The following is a 20,985-nucleotide window of genomic DNA, read 5'->3' as shown; positions in this document are numbered from 1 at the left end:
CTTTTATTAAAGATATTGGGCTGAAATTTCCTGCAGGAGAAAACCATATTAATCACAGAATATCTCAGTATCTCAGTATCTCAGGATCTCAGGATCTGCAGCTCTGAGCTCAGTCTGGATCAGTGTGTGAATCTGAGAGAAGAGGATCTGCTTAGCCCCACCCCTACACACTAAAGCCCCGCCCCCTGGATCCGGATTGGCCTACAGTGTTTCAGATCTCAAAAAGTAAAAAAAAAAAAAAAAATATATATATATATATATATATATAGAGAGAGAGAGAGAGAGAGAGAGAGAGAGATAAAAGTTTGTGTTAGACTGAAAATATATTATTATTCTTAATTTGTCATAAACTTACGAAAAAGTTAGAAAATAAGATTAATAGTAAATAATAAATCAACTTATTAATTACTTAATCTATTAGTTTAATAATACGTTAGTAAAACTTATTATTGATATTAATATAATATTAATTTATTGATAAAATAAAACAGAATATAACTAAATTAAATAATTAAAATAAATTAATTAATTAAATTAAATTAAAGGTTGTGGAGCGTGTGTAAGATGTTTTGGGGAAAAAACTCACTCTATTCATATAAACAGGCAAAAAACAATGAATCAACCAATGAATGATTTAATACATGTTGATTAAGAGGTTAATAAAATAAATTATAATTAAACGAAGTTAAATAAAATTAAATAATAATACGTAAAAAAAACTATAAAAATTGACTTAATTAAATTGAGTTTTACACTTATGCAGAAATAAAGTCTGGTTCCTAAAGTGGCCAACAGAGGGAGACAGAGACCAGCTTAGTAAAATTGAAAACTTAAAACACTTAAAAGTCAAACCTTAATAAACAATCCATTAATCAATTAATCAACCCATTAATCAATTAATTAATTAATAATCAATTCAGGTCAGAATCAGAGCTAAGATATTAAAAACAGGAGGCTGAGGTTATGCAGGAGGCAGGTTTATTGCAGGCAGTGGAGAATCTGAATTTACAACAGTAAAACATCCTTCATTCACTCTGATATTACAGGATTTTACTCACTGTTTTAACTGTTTTAGAGTAAATTTACCCAAATGAATAAACATAAATTAATCTCTGTACAGAACAATACAATAGGCGTAATACAATATTCACTTTTTTTTAGAAACAAACAGAGGGGCCATTCACTCTCATAATAAATAGAAATATCTGGATAAATATTTTAATATACTATATAATAATATGCACAACTACAATCTCTCTCTCTCTCTCACACTTTCATTCATACATACCTGTATTATATTCTATATTTTACTATATTACATGTTTTTAAATACATAAATCAATATTTATGAATACTTTTATTATAGTTTTATTATAGCTCACATTTATTTATTTTAAATTTAAAATAACAGCAATTAAACTCTGCTGTTACAAAGCACAAGACTTTCTTTAACCAAAATATGATATAATTTAAATTAATTCTGTATAGGCTAGAACAAAACACAGTAAATGTAAAACAAAACTGATTTTTTTTTTTTTTTTTTGATGTACATAAATGATGCATTTTGATTGGCTAAAACGTTTTGGCTTTTTTCAGCAGATAAAAAGGGTCCAAATCTGATCTTTTGTTTATTAAATTCGAGGCTTATGTCTCAAATTTTAAAAGAAAGGTCAGTCAATCCGACCTTCCAAAAAAAAGAAGAATTTCAAGAACTTTGAAAGTATGCTCGTATTCTCAAGTGCATTCACAAAAAAGACCATCACAAATGTTATGATGGTGAAACTGGCACTCATCAGGACAGACCCAGGAAAGGATAAGTTTATTAGAGTTCCCAGCCTCAGAAACCGTAGTACCAGCATTCCACTTACCCCTGACCCCTCCAGAAATAGTCCCACCACTTTACCCCCCCAACACACACACACACACACACACACACACACACACACACACACACACACACACACACACACACACACACACACACTCACACAGCATGTCCTGCAATAATGGGCCAAATGCTGCTGCTATGTTTACAGCCAGCCTGACGAGCGACAGCTTCAGCTTCAGCTGTGAGCTATTAAAAACCCTCAGACCCCACAGCTGAACACAAACCAGTACTGAGGGACTGGAGATACAAGGAAAGATCACAGCAACCCAGTTATACCATCTATACCATCTTTACCATCTATACCATCTATACCATCTATACCATCTTTACCATCTTTACCATCTATACCATCTATACCATCTATACCATCGATATCATCTAAACTACAGGACAAACCAGCTGAGATCCTGAGACCTCTAACTTCTGTCTGTCTACAGTAAGTCCCATTACATAGATAGATAGATAGATAGATAGATAGATAGATAGATAGATAGATAGATAGATAGATAGATAGATAGATAGATAGATAGATAGATAGATAGATAGATAGATAGATAGATAGATGCATGTGTTGTTTGTGTTACTGTAGTGTTACTGGGTGTTACACTGCTGCAGGTTTGTCACAATAATAATAATTATACTGCAAAAAAACCCACTAAATTTAAGCGAAAAAAAAGTGAAATGATCTCAATTTACCAGCATTTTTGCCAATTTTCTGCCTGATATTACACACCTAAATCTTAAAAGCATTACATAAAAAACTTTCCTTTTTTGATAATAATGTTACTACAAATTCTAATTGTAATTGTTATAGAAAATATATTTAAAAGAAAATAAATAAATCTGCAACTTAAAAAATATAATGAATAACAATAATAAAACTTGCTCGTTCCTGAACTTCATTTTAAAATGAATATTTTCCTGAATACAAATTAAACAATTAATATCCTACAAACCTTTAGTTTCGTTATGTTTGTCTAGTTTTTACGTCTATTTTCAAACCAATTTTAATTAAGGCAATAATTCTATTTTTGTCTCTGATATGAATGAACTGTATTACTCAGCATTGTGCACATGTAATATAATTCTGTTTTTTATCATTTTCACCATAATTTAATTCTAATCTGAGCACAGATCAAATTATTCTGATTCTTGGGTCCAAATTGAAGCCATTACTCAGCATTTCACTCATTTTTAGACTGTGAGATTGAGCTTATTTTATATAAAGTTATAAAGTATAAAGTGTTTACCCATTGGCATGAATATTTGTTTGCTTAATATTAGAATGTACATATCCATATAGATTTATGTTATATAGCTTTGGTGCTTACTTATTTAGAAACAACAACCTTAATCAGTCTTAAAACTTAAGACTTAAAAACTTAAAATAAGTTATGTCCAAATGTAAGCCATTACTTGTATGTGTGATTTTGTACTTATTTTAATAAATCTTACTGAGAAAAAAAATAATACCGTCTCACTTTACATATATTTCGCCTATTTTTTGCCAATAGATTTTTTGCTGCGTTATTATCAACTTATCGTGCAAGTAATGCACGATTTAATGCATTAACAAATTAATGCAAAAAACAGTGTAAATTCTAATTTCAAGGCAATAAATCTTATTATTTTTCTCTCTGAATAGATTTTTTTGTGTTACTAAGCATTGTCTAAGTGTTAGTTTATTTTGCTTATTTTAGAAATAATGATTTTAATTAATCTCACCTAGAATTTTAACCTTATTTGAAGTAAATTTAATCAAAATTGAGCACAAAATGTCACAAAATCTAAATGTGGATACTTATGTTCATATTTAAGCAATAGAAATCAGTCTTTATTTGTTGTTTTTAATGTAATGGAAGCTGTTTTTTGGGTTTCTGTGTCAGTAGCTCTAATGTACATGACTGGAGTACATGCAGGGGGAGTATATTTAGGAGTAAAGAATATATTTAGCACAGACACTGTACACGCTGGTGTTGATACTCTTTAAAAATAAAAGTGCTTTTAATACTTATTTGAGCGATGTCATAAAAGAAGCACCTTTGAAGAACCATTAAAAACGTACTGTTGATGTAGACTGCAACATTTACTTGATGTAATATAATGTATCTAATGTAATCTAATTCTATACTCTAAAATGGTTTGTTTGGGTCAGTTTTAGTTTTTTAACGGCCATTAGCTTAGCAACTGAGCGCACACTGATCGGATTCCTTTTATTTCTGTTTATAAATAAGAGTTAATCGTTTTTCCAGCTAGTTGTTTAGTGATTGCTATGGTGTGACTATGGTGTTTACTCTGCTTTGGTGTTTACTCTAATATCACTGGTGGTTGCTGTGGTGTTGCTGGATAGTTACTATAATATTCCAGGTGGTTGCTGTGGTGTTACTATAGTGTTGCTAGTGGCAGTTATGGTGTTGCTAAATGGTTGTTCTGTGATTGCTATTGTGTTGCTAAGGGGTTGTCATGGACTTTCAGATGGTTGTTAAGTGGTTGGCATGGTTCTACCATGGCGTTGCTGGGTGGTTACTATGGTGTTGCTAGGTGGTTACTATAATATCCCTAACGGTTGCTGTAAAAAACAAAAATGTTTGCTTTTTCTCCTCTGTGATTGTTTAATGGGTTTAATGGTGAGGTGCAGTACACACTGAACTTCTAGGGGGCAGTGCAGCATTGAGCAATTGTATATTATGTAATATGGCCAGAACAGGCAGCGAGAGATAAGAATCGTTTTTAAAAGTCGACATGAAAACGTACAGATCAAAATGAGCCGACAGCATGTTTTATCCAGCGGTTATTTGCCTGAACTGCTGCCCTCTAGTGGAAGCCTCCAGTAACACAAGTAGCATAGAGGCAAGTATGTAAACAGTTATGAGTACAACACAACTGTGTAACAGTGCAACGTTTAGCAGTTAATTGCCTGACTGTATCAAACTAAATTCGAAATGAAAAAGAAATGAGTTTTCATTCGATTTTTCAATTATTCAGTTTTTATTTCAGCCTTTTGCAAATAGAATTTCAAGAAAAAAGAAAAGTTGAATCTTCTTTCGATTTTCAGATTTCTCCATTTTTGTATCTTGTAACACAAATCTGATGGTATAATCCAACTTGCAAAATGCAAAAATGGAAAAATCAGAAAATAAAAGGTCAGCGTAATGTTTATTAATTTATTTTGCTGACTGTTTGAAGCTAAATGCAAAAATATAGAAAATGGGATGTAAAAACTTTAGTTTTTTTATCTCTGCACCTTAAAATTGGATTTTGAGGAAAAATTAAATATATATATATTCAGATTTTTTTATTCTTGCATTTTGCAAGGGTCAGGGTAAAGTTTGCCAAATTAATTTTTTGTCTGTATAAAGCTTCAATCAAAAAAAAGAAAATTGGGTATAAAATTTGATCTTTTCTTTTTTCATTCAGTATAGAGAAAACTAAACGGTTTTCATCAAATTTTCAATAATTTAGTTTTAATTGCAGCCTTTTGCAAACAGAATTTCAAGAAAAAATAAAAGATAAATCTTCTCTTGATTTTCAGAAAATATGATGTTATAATCCAACTTTCAAAATGCAAAAATGTAAAAAATCATTTTTTTCCCCCTGAAATTACGATTCTGAGGGGCAAAGATGAAAAAACTAAAATTGGAAAAATGGATTAAAACTTATTTCTTGTGCACTACACTATATAAAAAAATCAAATAATGAATTTTTACATCCAATTTTCTATTTTTGCATTTAGTCTCAAATGGTCAGAAAATGAACATGAATATATTTAGCCTCAGTTCCGCACTGTAGGGGAGCCCAGGAGCAAGAAATACTAAATATTAAATACCTTACAGTTACATTAATTACCCATGTGCACACTGTATCTCTACTGTTTTTAATTATATACATCTCCAAACGATCAACATGCTGTATTGTTTACTCTCCTTTTTCCCACAGATTCCTGAGTTTTAACTGATGGCCTAATAAATTATCAACACAATGGAGAGCAGTGTGGTAAGGAGCTGTTAAAGTATTTATACCCGTCAAAAGTTTTAAAACATCCTGATTTATTTCTGTTATCTTTCCCATCTAAGCCTTAAGGGAAAACAAATGAACTAAAAGTGAAAAAAACTATATTTTGTTTAAAAAAGAGAATGGGTGATTTTAGCAAGAAAGTCATTGGTTAACAGCTTACAGCTGGTAAGTAACACTGGAAAAAATAAACTGAGATTTCGGAATTATTTTTTTTAAAAATGAGAATTTACAAACTCTTAGTCTGTAGTAAATCAGTGGTGGAGCAGATGGAGTTACTGCAACATTTACACACTTTCATCATCATAATAACTAGAAAAAGACACAGATAAAACACAGAGAACTCTGTAACTATTAAAAGTAGAAGTTCTTTCTTTTCTTTAAAGAAATTACAGATGAAGTCAGAGAGCGGTGAGTACTGTTTCTACACCTTCAAATAAAGACTCTTAGAAACTGGAGAAAGAAATACTGCTACAGGAAGACATCTGGCTGACCCACATGGAAACAGCAGCTTTAGCCTTTAGCTCAGATTAACATGATTAAGAACTGAGACTCAGTTTCAGCAGAGAAGAGAATTAGAATTAGAACATATGTTTTAAACTCAAGGCCCGCAGGCCTTCAAGCGAGAGCTTCAAATGTCTTAGTGTCTAAAAATGCAAAAGTGTGCTTTGACCAAAAACTACATTTCCCACAATGCATGTCGATTGTTTTACCCGCTCAGTTTCAGCTTAACGCCACTACACGGCAGTGTAGGCATTAATGTGAAAACGCTGTCGTAATTTTGCAGGCAAGTGTTTATTATAATCAAAGCACCTCATTAGTTTGACATAAGTTCCTTTCTTAACAGCTATCAATTTTTGATTTTATGCTAATTAAGCCTCTTTTCAGTAGGTAAAATGTTTTGATCAAAGTAATATTATAACGTGTTTTATTTTTTATTTACTTAAATAGTTTGATTCTTGATTGAAGGAGTTTGTGGATTTTATAACATGACAAATTAAAAGAATTTATGTTGTAACAGAGCAACAAGCAAACGTATTTTTCCATGCAACTGTAATGTTTTAATTAAATAAGTAATATATTTTGGAGAATGAAACTGAAACACCTGTCATCATTTTAGTGTGGGATTTTAGGTTTCATGGCTAAATTGGAGCAGCCTGGTGTTCAATCTTCATTAATTGCACATTGCACCAGTAAGAGCAGAGTGTGAAGGTTCAATTAGCAGGGTAAGAGCACAGTTCTGCTCTAAATATTACAATGCACACAACATTATGGGTGACATACCAGAGTTCAAAAGAGGACAAATTGTTGGTGCACGTCTTGCTGGAGCATCTGTGACCAAGACAGCAAGTCTTTGTGATGCATCAAGAGCCACGGTATCCAGGGTAATGTCAGCATACCACCAAGAAGCACCAACCACATCCAACAGGATTAACTGTGGATCCTATATTGTTTTGTATTTTTTTAAGCACTATTTCATTGGTTAACACTGAATAACACATTTTTATTGTGTGTTCTCTTTCAGAAGACGGGCGTGACGGTGGTTCTGCTGGTGCCGGCGGTGGTGCTGGTGACTGCAGGGATATTTTACCTGTATGGAGTGATACTGCGGATGCTGAGGAAAACAACAGTGCGGAATAAAGTAGTGCTAATAACAGACTCAGCGTCAGCTCTGGGGAACGGTACGCATCTGTTCCCTGTGCTATTCCTGTTACTGACAGATACAGATCATGCAGGGATCACTGTTTAACCCTTTCCTGGTTTTGTAATGGTTGTTATTTATTATTATTTGTGTTTTTTTCAGAGTGCGCAAAACTGTTCCACAAGGGTGGAGCTCAGCTGATCCTCTGTGGGAAGAGCTGGGAAAAGCTAGAAGATCTGGCAGAACAGCTGGCAAACGAATCAGATCCAACTTTAGTAAGTAGATTTTAAGTAAAGTCTGACATCCCAAAACCACTTCAGTTTCTGAATCAGTTTCTCTGATTTTACTATTTATAGGTTTATGTTTGAGTAAAATGAACATTGTTGTTTTATTCTATAAACTACAGACAACATTTCTCCCAAATTACAAATAAAAATATTCTCATTTAGAGCATTTATTTACAGAAAGTGAGAAATGGCTGAAATAACAAAAAAGATGCAGAACTTTCAGACCTCAAATAATGCAAAGAAAACAAGCTCATATTCATAAAGTTTTAAGAGTTCAGAAATAATCAATATTTGGTGGAATAACCCTGTTTTTTAATCACAGATTTTAAGCATGCATCTTGGCATCATGTTCTCCTCCACCAGTCTTACACACTGCTTTTGGATAACTTTATGCTGCTTTACTCCTGGTGTAAAAATTCAAGCAGTTCAGTTTGGTTTGATGTATTTTTTCAATACATTATTTTTAACTTTCGCTCTTCCTTTCCTGGGGGGGCCTGATGAGTGCCAGTTCCATCATCATAACATTTTTGATTGTCTTTTTGGGACTGCATTTGAGAATACTTTCAACATTTTTAAAATTAACTTTAAAATTGTCTGATCTTCATTTCTTTAAGTACTTGTTTAATTTTATTTTCTTTATTTAGTTGTTTCTTCTCATAACCTGGATTAGAACATTACTCAAATATTCACTATTCACTGTATACCTGTAACTCTACCTCTTCACTACTTTACTTTAACTGATGCTCTCAAACTTTAACATTAAGAGACAGGAAATTCAAGTAATTAACTCTTGATGAGTTCAGCACAGCTGTTAACTGAAAGCCTGAATTCCAGGAGACTCTACTTCATAAAACTGACTGAAAAAACACTGAAATATAGTAATATTTTACAGTATTAGTATATGTATTTTTGCAGACGTTCCCTCCTAAGTTAGTGGAGCTGGATTTCAGTGATACGGAGTCTCTGCCGGACGTGGTCTCGGATGTTCTGGACTGTTACGGCTGTCTGGACGTGCTGATATTTAACAGCAGTATGAAGGTGAAGGCTCCGGCACACACACTGTCTCTGGAGATAGACAGGCTGGTGATGGATACTAACTACTTTGGACCCGTCACTCTGGCTAAAGGTACGATATGTTTATAATTTCTGTATAAAATACTGTACTTTATACAACAGTTAGTTCTGACCTCACATTCTGATTGGTTGAGAAGTGTCTAACCATGATGATATTTGTGATAACATCACGGCCTTTTCACACTAAATCTGTATCACAGACACATTGCTGAGTAACAGCATATACACAATCATCGCCTCCAGCAGCAGCATTAGCATTAGCTTAGCACAAGCTAGCGCCCAGCCACGGCACGCTCTCCTGCAGAGCTGACTGTCTTTTGTGGAAGAAAGCGAAAGAAAATCCATCAGTCACCTCGACCACATTCTGACAGCCGGAATGGTAACCAGCCAGGCTAGAGTAGGTTAAGCTAAGCTAATGCTAAGCTAAAGCAAGCTACGCTAACCTAACCACAGTCCAGCCGGCTAGCTAAAACCAACACCACCCAGCAAAAACAAGCATAAATGCTCACAAACGTGCTGCTTTCACCTGAAGACGACCCTGCGGAGCAGGAGAGGAGATTTTCAGCGTTATTATAAGATCTTAACAATTACTGTTACTGTGCGTTCGTAGTGTAAGTCTGTATAAACTATACGCCGTTTTGTAGTTACAGTTCTGTTACAGTTCATTGGTTGTGGAACTACTTTTTGGCGGAAGGCACAGTCCATTAAAGCATTTTCATTCTGAATTTCCTGAGGTTCTTTGATGTATTTATTTTTATTCATTTTGTAAAAAAAACTTATAAAAACAACAGAACACTCGAGGTTGTGTGTTATTGCGAATAACAATAAATGTTATTCTCGATAACACACTCCCTCTTGTGTTCTACTGCTTAAATATCTGTATCTGCAGGAGTCCTGCCCTCCATGATCAGCAGAAGATCTGGACACATCCTCCTGGTGAACAGCATCCAGGGGAAACTCACCGTACCGTTCCGTACCACCTGTGAGTACCGCTAACAACCAATCAGATCAGCTCACTTTCACATCATCACGAGATAATAAACACTGAAATTCAGCGGAAGGTTATTTATTTAAGCATTAATACACTCGAGGTTTGTGCTATAACATGTAATATTGGTACGGCTGTGTTGTGGTCCGTAGATCAGCAATATTACACGTAGGCCTGTCACAATAATTGCAATATCAATTTATCGTACATGACCTCAATCATTTTTGATAATCATGATATCGTCTATTGTGTTTATTTGTATGTTTGTTCACATATATATCAGTTAACAGTATTTTAAACAGTAGTGCTTCAATAACTATGACTGCATACACAAAGAGTGGAATAAAGTAGGTGAAGAAATAAGTATATAATTCCCAAACTAATTATAATAAATGATTAATTCAAATTTAGTTGTCTTTAAAAGGTGTATAATTGTTATTATTTAGTTATATGATATTTTGTTATCTTTATGTCAGTGGCATTTAATTGTCTTAAAATAAAAAAATATCGAATATCGCAATAATTTCTGGGACAATATATATTAATCTTATTGTGACAGGCTTAATTACATGTTATAGCACAAACCTCGAGTGTATTATTGTCATTGTAGCACAGTTCCATTATCTCTGTTTATTGAAAGAGTTAAAGAGGAGGAGAAAATAGGATCTGATTGGTTATAAAAACTCCGCCAGTTAAAATAGTTCCATTCATGCTCTGTTTGTAGCTGCGCTCTTTGGTTTGTAAGCGCTACATGGTTGCTAGTTTATCTGTATGTGGGCGGAGTAATACATGGAGAGCTTCGCTTACAGTGTATTACCAGCTGATAATGGCACTCATAGAACGCCTCTCAGCCAATCACATTGCAGGGTTGGAACTGTGAAAATAATATAGCACTAACAGAGAGGCTCTGATAAAGGTTATTTATGGGGGTTGTTGTTGGTATCAGTGCATTTAGAACTAGAATGCAGTTCCTGCAGAAAGTATAATATGGTCAGATATTGGCAGCTGATTTTTGCTATTACAAATAAATTATTTATATATTGCAATTATTTATATATGTATGATCAATTTCTTGTGAAAAAGTGTATTAAGCATAACCTGTTTAATTTAGAGCTATAAAATGGATGATGTGCTGCTAGGTGGTTACTATGTACCCACAGTGGTTCCTATGTTAGTAGGTGTAGTGCTCTGTGGTATGGCCAAAAATGCATATCACGGTATTTTTCAAAATTTTGATGGTTTCACTGTATTTTTTATATATTTTGCATGACTGGGCTTTAATATAGGTTTTTGAGTTACTGTACTGTTAGGAGTACATATAGTATAAAACACTAAGGTTCTAAATTAAGGCTTTGATTACTATTGGGTTTTCTTTGTCCCACAAAATTAAACAATATATAAGATAATCAAACTTTATTAGATGAAAAACAGCTGAAGAATTTAAACAATAGACCTTAAAAAGAGATACGGCAACAGCTTTAACACTGCTTCCTTCACAAAATATTAAAAATATTTTAATAGTTCTATAAACACTATAAATGGATCTAAAATACTCAATGTTTAAGTATTTAAATATAAATTTCTCAAAAGCAGATTATATAATATTACAGGTGGTTGCTGTGGTGGTTACTCTGATATCCCTGGCAGTTGCTGTAGTGTTGTTTAGTGGCTGTTATGCTTTTGCTAAATGGTTACTCTGTGATTGCTACGGTGTTGCTAGATGGTTACTATGATATCCCAGGTGGTAGCTGCTGTGTTGCTAGGTGGTTTTCATGGACTTTTAGCTAGTGGTTGCTATGTTGTTACTATGGTGTTGCTAGGTGGTTGCTATAATATCCCCAGTGGCTGCTGTGGTATTCCAGGTGGTTGTTTAGTGGTTGCTATTGTTTTACTTTGGTTTTGCTAAGTAATTGCTATGGTGTTGCTAGGTGGTTACTCTAATATCCCTGGCGGTTGCTGTGGTGTTGCTTAGTGGCTGCTATGGTGTTGCTAAGTGGTTACCAGGTGATTGCTATAGTGTTGCTAGATAGTTAATATAATATTACAGGTGGTTGCTATGGTGCTATGGTATCTGGTTGTTAAGTTGTTGCTATGGTGTTTCTGAGTGGTTACTATGATATCCCTGGTGGCTGTTGTTGTATTCCATGTGGATGTCGCTGGGTGATTGCTATGGTGTCACTAGGGCACTATGTTTTCCCCATTGATTGTTGTGGTGTTGCTGGGTGGTTGCTATGGTGTTGCTGGATGAAAAGTCATGCAGATCTTCTTGTTTTTTTTTAGACGCTGCTTCTAAACATGCAGTGCAGGCTTTCTTCGACTGTCTCAGAGCTGAAGTTCAGGAGTACGGAATCTCCGTCAGCACCATCAGCCACACCTTCATCACCACAGCTCCATCCTCCATACAGTCCACAACCAGCACCTCCAGCAACTCCAACACCTCCAAATCCATCCTGTCAGGTAGCTCCACCTCACCTTCACCCCGAACTGCTAAACCAAGCTATTCCTGGAAGAAACCAACCAGGGAGTTTGGATGCAAATGCAGACAGGTTTATTAATCCAAATCAGAAGGCAAAAATCTAAGTAAAAAAACAGGCAAAGTTCAAAAAAACAGAAAATACACGCTAGGCAAAAATCGTAGTCAAGGACAAGCAATAGATCAAAAAAACAGGAAAACAGTAACAACAATAACGCTCGATAAGACACAATGTGGCAATATCTCGCAACTTGGCAGTGCATGAGTCTAGTATATATAGTCCTGTAGATGTGTAATCTCCCACAGGTGTGTGGGAGGGGAGGTGTCAGCCCCAATACTCAGGAGAGGTGGATCTTAAAGGTGCAGTGCGGGCAGGTGTGACAATTCCTCTTTTAGAAACAGGGTTAGGCATCACAGGGCATCTCAGGATACGATGATATCACAATACTGTGATTCTGCGATACTTGATACAAAATAATACAGTTTTCGACAATACTTCACAGCGACTATGCTTCGATAAAAACACCCATATTTGACACCACATATTTATGATTGATAAAACACCACAAGGAAAAATTATAAATCACAATATTGATATTTTGTCATACCCTGACTTGTGACATTGGCTACATGGCTACATGTGTTTTCATAAAAAGATCCATAGTTGGCACCACATATCGATAATGTATTGCAACCGAAAACAATACGATATATTGCCATATTTAATTGTTTCAATAAAAATATCCATATTTGATGCCATATACTGATAACGCATCACAAACAAAAAAATACAATATATTGCAATATTAATATTTTGTCCCCCCTACGTATGAGAGTGGCAGTGTTCTGAAGTGTGTTTCCATAAAAATATCCATATTTGACGCCACATATCGATAATGATTCACAACAGAAAACAATGCAATATATTGATACAATTGATATTTTGTCCCACCCCTATTGTATTGCAAACACAAAAACAATACAATATATTCCAATATTGATATTTTGTCCCGCCCCTACTTGTGAGAATGGCTCCAAAGTCAAAGTTTCAATAAAAATATCCATATTTGATAATGTATCATTGATAATGTATCACATAGAAAGACTGTACTCTATTCGTATATTACAATATTGATATTTTGATTATCACCATGCTGATGAGAGTCTCTCTGTAATCCTCAGATCTCTCCAGACAGCAGCATCACGGCGTCTCGGCGGCGGAAATGGCCGGAGAACTTCTGAGAACCCTGAGCAGCAAAAACAACGAGATCATCATGGCCAACTTTCTCTCCAGAGCTGCCATCTACGCCAGATCCTTCTGCCCCAACTTCTTCTTCTCTGTGATTTCAGCCGGAGTGAGGAACGCTGGAGATATGGAGTGATGGACACTGATACTACCTGACTCTATATAAACCTGTCTATATAAAACTAATAAAATCCATCAGTCTGTAAATACTGGATACAAACTAGGTTATTTTGGGTTAAACAAATAGCTGCACCCAGAAGGAATCAGTTATCTTACAGTCTATTATCGTTTAAACAGCAGCAGAGCTTCTGAATATATCTACACTGATGGGCGTGGTGTTCTGGAAATGAGGTGTGTTCAGGTACATTTCTGGAGTTTTATCTTGTTTATCTTGGTAACAGAAAACACAGGAGCTCCACTGACTGAATACAACCTAGACAGACGCCAACAGTCAGACGTTCATCGCTATCTCGGTAACACAGGCGCTGTGCCGAGCCGAGCGTACACCCCCACTTATTACACACACATGAACACACAGCAGCACAAACCCAACTTTTACATCAACAATAAACAGAATAGTAAATAAAATAACATTGCTGTTCCCGTAAATGAGCTGCTGGAGCTCCTTCACAGCGTCAACCAGCAGCTCAGTTTCCTCTGCTGAGAAGAGTTTGTTGAACACGTCCAGGTAGCTGCACCGTTACAATAGCAATCCACCAAAGACAGAGCTCACCTGATCTACTCTTAAAGAGAATGATGAGCAAGAGACACTCTGATTGGTTTATTATTTCACATTACGCCCAAAATTATTATCAACCACACCCATGATTAATTTAGAGAATTAGTACATGACTTTTGCATGTTTTGATACGCGCAAGGCTTATGTACTTTTCCCGTCATTACGATAGCAAAGACACACTGACATAAACACCCTAAATCAAGCTGCATGATGCACGAGTGACTCACCTATAAATCACTTAAACCTTTACTTTTCATTATGGGAACTTTAATAACCCAAAGTGATGTTAATGAACACTGAAAACCCTGGTCTCTATTCCATATAACTCCAATCCCAAACTTCACTTCCTTCTGGGTGCAGATATTTAATTTAATTTTTGATTATGGTGTATAATAACAGTTTAATTGTATGTGTAATGTATGCGTAAGTTATTATAGTAGAGGGATGTGAGTAGGGTCATTTTGTGAGATGGGATTGTAGGTTGTATTGGTTTGAGGAGAGAAGCTGGAAAACTTTGGGGAAAAAGGAAAATAGGACAGAATTAAGAGAGAATTGAGTCAGAATTTGAGGATGAATCTGAAAGTTACAGATAGAGGATAAGCTACACTATATTACTAAAAATATCACATGAAGTTTGGAGGTGTGTAGTGATGAACTCTGAAGCTACATGATCTTGATGGTAAACAAATACTTTTGGTAATATAGCGTACGATATTGAAAGGTTGGGGTCATGTATCGCAAACTTTTGGCTATAAACCTACTTTCTCTTTAGTAAGAGAATTAAATATGCGTCATGGCTGGGCCTTCCAGCATGACAATGACCCAAGAAACACCCGAGACCCATTCACTTATGTGACTAAAACACCTGAATTCAATTATTTGGATGGTGATCAAATACTTTTGGTAATATAGTGTAAATAAACATGAAGGCTACAACAGTTACAATCAGTTGTATTGTTTATTTAAAGTAAAATGATGGTAAAATGTATGATAGTGTTAATATCCAGTTTTTTACAGACATGCATCCACTGTCAGTTTTATTATTGTTGAGAAATAAAAGTTAAGTACTAATGATAAGTACTGAAAACTTGCATTTACCAAAATAAGCAAATCCTGAGGTCTTATAAGACCTGTTTTCTGACTATATCTGATTAATTATCTTTAAATAAATGATTTGTAGCTTGGTCTTCTCGACTCTGCACTTCTGGCCTTATTCAATCAAACAAAGACAACACAGAAATGTGACAACAATGTACAATGTACATATATAATTATTTTACATGGAATTTGTATAAAACACAGCAACTCTTTATCCGGCATCTTTGGAAGGAATCGTCCAGCATCAGCTTTTTACTGAAGCTCTTTTATCTGAATGTGATCAATATCAATATATTGATAAGGCAGAGATCAGAGAGTACAATTAGGGAACAATACACAATACAACTCTGACACACACACATTAAATACACAGTAATCTAACACACACACTCAGAGACACATAAACATCACACGATACGGGGCAATTCCACCAATTTCTGCCAAATATCTGCATATGCCAAATATTATGGGACAGAAAATATTTAAAATAAATAAATTGAGATAAAAACGAATAAACCCTCATGAACAGTTTGTATCGGTTTTGCTCAAAAAATAACACACAGCAAAGAGGGGGCGGGACTTCCTCACGAGCACACTGACTCTCCACCACTCTCTGCACAAGCAGCGAGCTCATTGGCTTGTTTTTTTGTTTTTTTTTTGCTGAAGGGCGGGACTTTATCCATAAACAGGCGCCATGATTACGAAGGTTACCAGAATTCATCACTAATAGAATTCATTCAGCAGACCTGTCTCCTCATTTACAACCTCACTCACAAGATAACACCTCACAACCTACACAGGTGTGGATTTTCCCAAGCTCCTGTCCCCTTCCCCCAGTATACATTATTTTTATTAATCTTGGCAGCTGATAGATAGATAGATAGATAGATAGATAGATAGATAGATAGATAGATAGATAGATAGATAGATAGATAGATAGATAGATAGATAGATAGATACTTTATTTATCCCGAAGGAAATTTAGGCATTAGTAAATTGATATAATGCGATAAACAATATTATTGTCATTTTAAGAGCATTAAATGCCAATGACATAATGATAATAAAATAATATATCAAATCTAACAATTATCCCATTTAAAATCAACAAAATTAGAAAAAAAAAATAGTTTGGGAAATTTTTTTTGAGGTAACACTTCATGATTAATATACATACACAATGTTGTCCCATGACTTTTGGCATACCTTTTGGTGAAGTCATTCAAAGTGCTTTAATGTAAATGATTAACTGCATTAATAGCATGTAATAAACATGCGAGTCAGGATGTATTTTAGAAATATTTAATCCAGTTAATTTTTTTATACAGTATGTGTCTGTTTACATACATTAGATCAGGACTTGACATGTTTCATGTTTAGAAATTATATTTATATTAATTATTAATAACCGATAAACATTTGAACATATGTGTAGTGAGACAAATTACAGGAACACATTATTTAAAAAAAAGGCATAAAGCTTTAGTTGATGATTTGTTTATAAATAATAAATATTTAAATATCAGAATGCTGTAAATACAGTATAAAGTGCACTGATTTTGGGGGAATTTAATTGTGAAAAGAATAATGAAAAGCTTCATAAAAACATGAAGAAAACAATAATTTGAACATTTAAAATGTAAAAACTTTACATTACACAAAATAAAATATACATTAACAGTTAATAAAAGCAATGTAAATGAAGTGTATGTAATAGCTCACTCAGTGTTCCTCAGTCTAGCACTATCGGGTTGTGTTTACTAGCGCTAAGCGCTTGCTAACCACGGCTAGCGCTTAGCCTTGGACAAAATACTGGAATTTTAAGCTTACTGTAAATAAACAGAAGCGCTTTACTCACCCAAATAAACAGTTTTCAGGAGAGAAATCTGTGCAGATTAACATCCAGCACTCGATTAACTTTAAAATAAATGTGTTTTTTTTTTAAGAATTACAGTTTTGTTTATTTAGGCGCTTCACCCAGATTCCCCATTAGAAGGAAAACATGGCAACACCCCTGCTCACTTCGATTTAGGCATCCTAACTAGTGTCACTTAATACGCTTTATAGTCCAAAAACTACGGTAATTACTGCAACTTATTGCCTGGTAATAATAAATTAAACATAAATGAAAACGTGTTAAACTGAATTTTTGAAGTTTGGATTTGCACATATTTTAAAATTTGGTGGAGTTGCCCTTTATCAGTCAGTATTAGCAAAAGCTGAAATCTGAATTGAATAAAAACACAAAAAGCACTGTCACTATGATCGGGAGATTGCCAGTTCGAATCCTGTTCATGCAGCTTGCCATCAGCTGCCGGAGCCCTGAGAGAGCACAGTTGTCCTTGCTGTTTCTCTCTGGGTGGGTACAGTACAGTAGATGGTGCTCTCTCTTTCCCCTCATCACTCCTAGGGTGATGTGGATCAGCACAAGGCTGCGTCTGTGAGCTGATGTATCAGAACCGTTAGCGCTGTGATGCTACTCAGCAAAAAGGTTTGAAAAGAGGCAGAGTCTGACTTCACATATATCAGGAGGAGGCGTGTGCCAGTCTTCTTCACCCTTCTGGTGTTGGAGCATCACTAGTGATGGGGGGTAATGAGTGGGTTAGCCTTGTAGTTGGCTTTGTAAATTGATAACAAATTATATTATTATTATTTACTCATGTCAAACTAAAATGACCTTATAATATAAATCGTCTGGATCGTCCTGATCTGATAGGCTGGTGTCGGGAGTTCCCGCCTCCTTGGTGACGCACTTGTGCGTTTTGAGCGTATTGGAGTGTCTGAAGCTCTTGCCGCACTCGGAGCAGAAGTACGGTTTCTCTCCGGTATGAATTCTCTGGTGGAGCTGGAGGTGGCTCTGGCGGTTGAAGCTCTTGCCGCACTCGTCGCAGTGGAAGCGCTTCTCTCCGGTATGAATGCTGCGGTGGGTTTTAAGGTGGCTCAGGACGTTGAAGCTCTTCCCGCACTCCAGGCAGTCGTACGGCTTCTCTCCGGTATGAATTCTCTGGTGCGTTTGGAGGCTGCTCAGCTGATTGAAGCTCTTCCCGCACTCCGAGCAGTAGTACGGTTTCTCTCCGGTATGAATCCGCTGGTGCTTTTTGAGCGTGCCTCTCTCCCGGAAGCTCCGCCCACACTCCTCGCACTCGTACGGCTTCTCGCCGGTGTGAATGCGCTGGTGGATCTTCAGGTTGCCTTTGTCTCTGAAGCTCCGCCCACACTCGGCGCAGTCGTAGGGCTTCTCGCCGGAGTGGATGCGCATGTGTCGGTGGAGATGGTTCTGCACGGTGAAGCTCTTCCCGCACACCAGGCAGTGGTGAGTTCTCTCCTTTAGTGAACTTCGCTGGGATTCGGTGTGAAACGGGTCGGAGAGGAAGTCTACAGAAGAAGACGTCGGCTGAGGACTGGAGCTTTCTAGGAATTCTGTTTCCTCACGTTTAATCTCGTGTGGTTCCAGAACTGCCGTCATGATGCCACGTCTTCATGAGATCCTGGAGGGAAATGTGGAAAGAGAAAAGGACAACAGCTAGGGTAAATAGCTTAAAAATCAGAATTCAAAGAAAAAAATTATAAAATTATTTTTTTATGAAGTGCAACAAGAAGGAGAAAGAAATAAGAAGAACAAAAACAGGAGAAAGGACAGAAATGTAGATTAAACTGGCTGAGGCTTAAGTTAACAAATAATAATGCTTAATTTACTATCCTAGTCCTGTACAGCTTTTATCTTTTGTTGATCTGCTCAGAGATTTTTGAGAGGTGTTTGTACGTTTCTTGTTCCCAAAACAGAATATTTCTTCTACACTTTCTATGAATCAGTAAAATTGAAAGTAAAACAACGGCAAAATACTGCAGCATCATTGGGGATAAACTAAGTTTATAAACTTGTGGTCCCTGGTGGAGACCCTTATCTACCTTTTAAATCAACACCAATAGAACAGTGGATAAAGCTACACCGGTGGATCCATTTCTATTGAATCCCACTTATTTATATAATGCAAAACTCACTTTTTTGCTTTCTTATGTACATCCATTCTGGTCTCAACTGCCCTTAAAACAGGCAAAAAAAGAAATAATTCAGAGCCAGCAGACTTCGTCTGAGGGAGGGATCTGTACCTACTGTCCGTTGCAAGTCAGCAGATGAGGGAGAATTTTTTGCTTGTTCGTAATTATAAACTCTGTGGAAACTGGCAAAAACAGAGCTGATGAGATCTCTTTTTGTGACAGTGATTTAATGAGCACGTTTTATACAGTCCATAGGCCTATAGTATTCTAACTTGTTTAAATAGAAGTATAATATATTTAAGGTTTTAAAGATATGTGGTTCTGCGTGATATGTCTAGTCTGAATCAATATAGTATCCTGTACATCTGATGTCTCATTGACTTTCTACTAGTTAAAACCTCAATCCAAACATTTATTATTTAAATTTGCATAGTTACAGCGTTGCATCACTTGTGTAATTGTAGGTTAAATACATGATTAAGGGAATTTCGTCCACCAGGGCAGGTAAAACACTCACCTGTGCAGGAATCATAACACAGAATACACGGAATACACACAAACAAAGGTAAAGATTAGGAAAAACACAGAGGAAAGTCTCTTTAAATCTTTTTATTAAAGCATAATTACATCCATAAATGCTAATATTGTTATTATATTCTCCATTATTTCTCTATAACAGCCATGTAAAGGCACAGACCACTTTCTGCTGTGTTCACAACACACTTAAACCTCAATTTTATAAATTTAAACATTAATATCTATACATACACTCATTTATAGCTTAATATGACTATATAAAAAACATTATAAATATGTATTTTACAGCTCTAAAACTTCTGTATCTGTGTACAGATCTTCTGCAGCACTGTAGACTTAAATATACTTAAATATCTCTTTAAATCTCTTTATTAAAGCATAATTACAGTCATAAATAGTAAAATTATAATTAAAAACACTGTAAACATAGCTAAAAACGTGAGGAGTGGAGAATCCATGTCCACGAAGCACCGATCCACCCCGGGATTTTGCTCCAGCTGCCTGGCCAGGTCCGCTGCAGCCGAGCTGCAGCGGAGCTGGCCAGGCAGCTGGAGCAAAATCCCGGAGTGGATCCTCTCATTCTGGACCTGGATTCTCCTCTATATCTCTACAACAGCCGCGTAAGGGCGCATGTCGCTCTCCACTGACTTCACTACACACTTAAACCACAGTTTTATACATTTAAACATTAATATCTATATATAAACTAATTTATACCACGATAAAACTATATAATAAACATAATAAATATGTATTTTACAGCTCCATACCTTCTACAGCGCTGCAGAGCTTCTTCTTCTTCTTCTCATTTACTGAAGCTGGAGAATGTGAACAGCGCCCCCAGCAGGACCAGAGCGGAACAGCTACTGGAGAGGGCTGTGTCCCAATCCGACACACTGATACACTCCCTAACTCTCAGAGTATATTACTATAATTTAATCTAGGGGTGGGCGATATGGCTCTAAAATAATATCACGATATTTCAAGGTATTTTTGCGATAAC

At 35.6% G+C, this 20,985-nt stretch overlaps 2 protein-coding genes across 3 annotated transcripts; one reads left to right on the top strand and one right to left on the bottom strand.

Moving 5' to 3' along the window:
- Nucleotides 1–2,018: 2,018 nt before the first annotated feature.
- LOC111192971 (dehydrogenase/reductase SDR family member 7C-B) lies at nucleotides 2,019–15,542 on the top strand. 2 transcript variants are annotated; one of them, XM_022671435.2, is made up of 8 exons: nucleotides 2,024–2,324; nucleotides 5,825–5,881; nucleotides 7,425–7,581; nucleotides 7,704–7,816; nucleotides 8,744–8,954; nucleotides 9,792–9,884; nucleotides 12,171–12,347; nucleotides 13,546–15,542. In XM_022671435.2, the coding sequence occupies exons 2-8, from the start codon at nucleotides 5,867–5,869 to the stop codon at nucleotides 13,743–13,745; spliced, it is 966 nt and encodes a 321-aa protein (XP_022527156.2). In that variant the 5' UTR covers nucleotides 2,024–2,324; nucleotides 5,825–5,866; the 3' UTR covers nucleotides 13,746–15,542. The 2 variants fall into 2 exon arrangements, with proteins under 2 accessions (XP_022527158.2, XP_022527156.2); XM_022671437.2 differs by lacking the exon at nucleotides 12,171–12,347 and having other exon boundaries at nucleotides 2,019–2,324.
- On the bottom strand, nucleotides 15,288–20,814 carry LOC103027278 (gastrula zinc finger protein XlCGF49.1-like). The gene is made up of 2 exons (XM_022671438.2): nucleotides 20,753–20,814; nucleotides 15,288–18,934 (listed from the first exon to the last, which is right to left on the bottom strand). The coding sequence occupies exon 2, from the start codon at nucleotides 18,910–18,912 to the stop codon at nucleotides 18,109–18,111; it is 804 nt and encodes a 267-aa protein (XP_022527159.1). The 5' UTR covers nucleotides 18,913–18,934; nucleotides 20,753–20,814; the 3' UTR covers nucleotides 15,288–18,108.
- Between the last annotated feature and the right edge of the window lie 171 nt (nucleotides 20,815–20,985).

The sequence above is a fragment of the Astyanax mexicanus genome, chromosome 19 (assembly GCF_023375975.1).
Source record: "Astyanax mexicanus isolate ESR-SI-001 chromosome 19, AstMex3_surface, whole genome shotgun sequence".
NCBI lineage: Eukaryota > Metazoa > Chordata > Actinopteri > Characiformes > Acestrorhamphidae > Astyanax > Astyanax mexicanus.
This window is presented reverse-complemented; position numbering and strand designations above follow the sequence as displayed.

Excerpts from the sequence above, each read along its gene's own strand:
- LOC103027278 (XM_022671438.2), bottom strand. The coding sequence starts at position 18,912 with ATGACGGCAGTTCTGGAACCACACGAGATTAAACGTGAGGAAACAGAA.
- LOC111192971 (XM_022671435.2), top strand. Across the intron at positions 8,955-9,791 it reads ACCCGTCACTCTGGCTAAAG|GAGTCCTGCCCTCCATGATC; the intron begins GTACGATATGTT and ends CTGTATCTGCAG. Across the intron at positions 12,348-13,545 it reads CTCCAAATCCATCCTGTCAG|ATCTCTCCAGACAGCAGCAT; the intron begins GTAGCTCCACCT and ends TGTAATCCTCAG.